General features: G+C 28.4%; 1 protein-coding gene across 2 annotated transcripts; it reads right to left on the bottom strand.

Moving 5' to 3' along the window:
* Nucleotides 1-647: 647 nt before the first annotated feature.
* On the bottom strand, nucleotides 648-3,114 carry LOC116779073 (ciliary microtubule associated protein 1A-like). Of its 2 annotated transcripts, none has more exons than XM_032673232.2 (5): nucleotides 2,880-3,114; nucleotides 1,579-1,710; nucleotides 1,267-1,486; nucleotides 1,002-1,191; nucleotides 648-869 (listed from the first exon to the last, which is right to left on the bottom strand). In XM_032673232.2, the coding sequence occupies exons 1-5, from the start codon at nucleotides 3,010-3,012 to the stop codon at nucleotides 744-746; spliced, it is 801 nt and encodes a 266-aa protein (XP_032529123.1). In that variant the 5' UTR covers nucleotides 3,013-3,114; the 3' UTR covers nucleotides 648-743. The 2 variants fall into 2 exon arrangements, with proteins under 2 accessions (XP_032529123.1, XP_032529122.2); XM_032673231.2 differs by having other exon boundaries at nucleotides 957-1,191.
* Nucleotides 3,115-5,239: the final 2,125 nt, after the last annotated feature.

A 5,239-nucleotide genomic window follows, 5' to 3' on the forward strand; every position in this document is an offset into this window, starting at 1 on the left:
ACCACAGAGGAACCATTTATTATTTTTCTTTATAAAATTCTTCTTCGTGTTTTATAGTTTATAGGAATCGACTCCAAACATTTCTCTTTATTCCTACATACCGTTCTATCCATTCTCGTTGTCATAAATTTTCCTTCCATTTTTAATAGTTATAAGGCCAACAACACACGGATCCTTTACTTGTCTTTCTTGCTAATTTCTTGACGATGGTGGCCAAAAACAGTAAATACAAATTTTGTAATATCACATGTTTCTTACAATCCTGTCTAAGCCCACCATTTAATTATATATAACATATCCACGACACGTAAGTCGATATAGAATACAGAAATTAGGGAAATCTACATATATATCTTTATTAAGAATACCGACTTATATTTTAATCATAAAATAAATAAGCTTTGATGTAAAAATATACGAAAAAGTGTGGTGGCGTCGTCCCATTTTCAAGGTGAAAAGTTATTAACTTTGAATGACAAATTGTCTTTCGTTGCTATTTATTTTACTATTGAGGACGCTTCCAAAATATGTTATTCATTTTATCAAAAACTTGTAACATTAATTTTAATTTTTTTAAGTTTATCTTTAAAAAGCAAATTTATAATGTTTTTCTTTATTAATAATATTTCTCTTATTGTCTCCTCAAATAAAACATTATTTACCATTAATATAACTTTGTTTCTCTAAAAGTAATTCATAGAAAAAAATATAATATAATATATATTTTAAATGTTATATAACTATTAATCTTCGCCACTAATTACAATTTTCAAGTTCTCAGGCTTCAAATATTCTGCATCAACGCCAAGATATGGACTATGACGAATTCCAAAGGTTGGAGCAGGAATAGTCCGCTTGTTGTACATAAACTGAGAAAAAAATATTACTTAGTAGTATATTTTTACCTTATAAATTAAAAAAATATATTTCTTTCTTATTGCTATATATCTTACTACCTGTAAACTGATTGCTAACTTTAATATTTTTTTTATCTCTGATACCTTCTTTTCGCAATGTGCATTCGGAGCTGGTTTCTTCATGGGTTTTAAACTTCTATAAGGAGCACCAAATGAAAACGCTGGTTGACTTCGTTTGACATAATTAAAATTGGGATCATGAGCTCCTGGATCAGGAATTTTTTGAGTACTTTCAGCTTTGGCTACATTACCAAAAGAATATGCTGGATAACGTCTAGAGGTAAAAAACACGATCTGAATCAAAATTAGGTCTGATTAAAAAAAATATTATACTATGTTCGGTATTTACTTTTTGCCTGGTATATGTGGTAAATACATATTAGGTGATGGAGTCCACTGATCCCATGGCTGATATGGAGGTCTTGCTGCTGGTCTCATTGAAAAAATGGGTGCTTTTTTATATCGTATACTAATATTAGGAGCATAGTTGCACGGTCCAGGCATCTTGACTTTCTCTGTGGGTAATTCCAACGCAGGAGACATAATACCATGTTTTATTTTGTATAACCCTATAATATTATAAGATTAAAATTAAATTTTCATATTCAAATATATAAACAGTTTAAAAACTCTAGTTATGTTCCGAAAATAATGTCTTAACCTTTATGTCCTTTCCCGCAGATATCTAGCATTGGCGCAGACGGCGATATTGCCGAATTACCATATTTTGTAGGAATGTTATGTCCGAATGTGAAAGCAGGCAAACGTTTTATATGCGAATATCCATTCCCACCTTAATAAGATGACATAAAAATGTAGTTAAAAATAAGTCACGTTTTTTTTATTATAATACTTTTCTTTTGTTCGCATTTACAAACTCTAGGCCTTTTTGAATCGTGAAACTTATATGTATTCAGTTCTTTATATTTATTTTTTATTATGATACAGTGAAAAAATCTTTTAAAGTGCAATTAGTTGTAAAATGCATATAACAAATATTATAGCTTTTGTTACAGTTCAAATAAAATAAATTGTTCATTATATTTAGTTAATGTCACCATAAAAACGTCACGTTAATATAGAGTCAAGATGTTGAAGTAATTTTATGTTGTTAGGAAATTATAATCCTTTTTAGCCATATATGATGCAGTTTCAAATTCAAATTTGTGAGCAATCTTGTGTCGCCACTTAATCATGTAATTATAGACCAAAATGCCTTACATAATTTTTGAAAAGTGCTGATACTTTTTCACCACTGGACTGATATTAAGCAAAACATAGCTAAAAACCACGGCAAGCAAACTGGCTTCCTAATGAAAAAAAAACTCATTGAAATTGGTCGATCAATTTGAGAGCTACGATCCCACAAATATTTACATACACAAACACTCACACAAAGACATCGACGTGAAATAAATAACACCCTTCGGCTTCTGGGGTTCCAGATAAATTATAGGATTATTTGTTTCAAATTAGTTTTTCTGAATTTCTAAAATGCTAATGAAATGTGACATGAATTCTTAAAAATTCCTACTTAAAAAACGCCAACAAGGCCAAAGAAGTTTAATTATCTTTTTCATGTAATTTTCCTATTCAATTGATGTTTCCTTAAGGTATAAAAACGTTTTTCTGAAATGATCTATTTAGGTCAAGTTATTTAATCTGCATCATTATTTGGTGTGAAATATAAATATATTAGTTTTCGAATAAACAATTATCATTTATAATATACAATAAATTTTTTAAATGCATTTTTGGAAGTAAATATTACAGTTGCTGTAATGATATTAATAATTTTTCTAATAAACTTTATTATAATTCATAATAGGAAGCACCTTACTTTCATAAACCTCTGGTCTCATTGCTTCTTAATTCAAAACGAACGACATAGCACACACATTGAAGCATTCATTATCAATTTCTTAATACCTTATGATCGGAAAAATAAATATAAAGTCTTACAATATAATTCCGGAGTATCATAGCAGTTTGGTGCTGGATTTTCAAATTCAAGAGACACTTTTCCCTTACGCTCAGTGGGCTTTGACGGTAACTGTTTTAACAATTTCGCTCTACATTCCCATCCCCACGGCATTTTGCTGAGCAATAAAAAATATCGTAAAATTAAAATACGTCACGTTATATTTTCACATACAAAATTAAAAAGTTGTCATCATTTTAAAAGTGGCCTGACGTTTTTTCTCTTTTGGCAAGTGAGTTTCATTGCAATTTTTTTTTTCAAAGTCATAAAAATGTGTCAAACTGTTCCTTATTAGTATATTATTTGTTCAGAAATACAAATTTATTACATTCTTTTTTTGGTAAAAAAAAAATATATTTGTTTGTAATTATGTTTTTCGTATATACTACTAAAAAGTGTCAGTCAGACATTAATCTCAACTGGTCGTGATTACGGTTGTAAAGTAAATGAAACGTCAAGATAAATGTAGAATAATATAATGAATGTCTTAGTTTATAGGAAAATCAAACATTCTTTCTTTACAAAGTGTTCTTACATATTACATATTATGTATGTGCTGCTATATATTAATAAAAAATTTTCAATATTATGTGAAACGCATTTCAATTCAAATACTTCGCATTTACTCGAGTTACGTATTATGTTTACATTTCACCCGTCCTTCCGTCAGCTACCTTTCCTACATACTGTTGTTTTGGATACGAAGTCTTGCTTTGACTTGCTTTTGTAACAAATTCTCTCTTATTCGTTAACTAAATCTATATAAAATGAGAGATTTCAATTTCTTCTTGTAGTTATTTATACTATTTAATATATTTAAATAAAATATATAACAAAATTATTGTACTCTTTTTTATTATTAATATACAATTAATTTTACCTCATAAATAGAGATAAGAAAGCATGGTAAAAGTACAACAGCTTAGGGCGAAGTGTCTATTGACATAATTATGTTTAAAAACTCTTTGAAGACAATTTGTTGCTGAATACAGTTATAAATTCAGGATTATAGGTCATTTACACTGTGAGGGGAAGTGTGTGTATTGTGTTTATTTAATAAACTCAATATTCGCGAAAGTCTTCGATCTCGTTGTTAAATATTTTTCAAATTTCAAATCACCTCTCCACAGCTACAAACGGCAATTAGTTATAATAGATATAGTCACTCCAGCAGACACTTACACTTACTTATTTCTATTACGTTGAAAGAAAATTATTTTTTATTAAGTTTGAACAGCAATATAAATCTTATTTTAGTTGTTAATATTGTTGTTTTAGCTTTCACCCTATAATTAAGATATGAGTTTATAGTATATAGATTCAATGAGGTATATGACTAAAATCAAATTTCCATATAAATAGAAGTACATACATATTCACAATAGTTTCTTAAAATATAATAACAAAATGATATTGTAACACTACAGCACTTATAATACTCAAACATTCAAGAATCACACAGCCAGACGTCAACGTTTTGCATATGGGGTTAAAAATGAAACGAAACGTTAATAAAACGTTAATAAAAAACCATTATAAATTACAATAATTACGGATACTTATCGCAATTCTTAAATATATTCCCATAGATTTAATTATGTTAGTAATGAAAATTTTGAAAGAGTAAAATAGCATTTGACAAATAAAGCAGCGTTTTCATATTGAAATTCTGCCCGAGACAAAGAACAAAAACGTGTACAAAAGGAGATTTTAACGCGCCGTCTCACTTTTTACACGTGGCTGACACTCATGCAGGTCCTCATGCTGGGGAAAACGAATCTTAACTCTCTAGTATTCTTTACAATATCGTATGGAGAAAAATTAACTAACTGTATTTTGTATAAAAAATATTATTATTAATATTTTATTTAATATATTAAGTAATTTGTTAATCGTCTAACTATTTTACAACGTGGTGACCTATTTTGCTTCTCAATCTATACTGTATATATTTAGATTTTAATAATAGGCTAGTCGTTCGTTCTTGGTAGATGTTATCATATTAATTTAAAGTTTATCTTGAATATTTCCGAGGGTAGGTCCAAACTGGGAAACAAACTTTGAACCCGCATAACATAGATCTCGTGTATGGTATAATCTGTTGCTTAACACACTAAAAGCTCCCGAACTTACAATAACTATAGAAACAAAATATTATTTGGTAAAGTTATTTTCGTTATATTCGATTAGTTTAAATCCTTTACAACTTTGTGTTGGTGTATTTTACTCACTTATAAATAATAAAGAAACACTTCTTTTTACACATATAGAAACACATTTTTATTTAAATAGAAGGTATAAAGTTTTATGGAAAACGTTCACGGAACATTTATTCTTTTCA

Source organism: Danaus plexippus, chromosome 6 (assembly GCF_018135715.1).
Source record: "Danaus plexippus chromosome 6, MEX_DaPlex, whole genome shotgun sequence".
Classification (NCBI taxonomy): Eukaryota; Metazoa; Arthropoda; class Insecta; order Lepidoptera; family Nymphalidae; genus Danaus; species Danaus plexippus.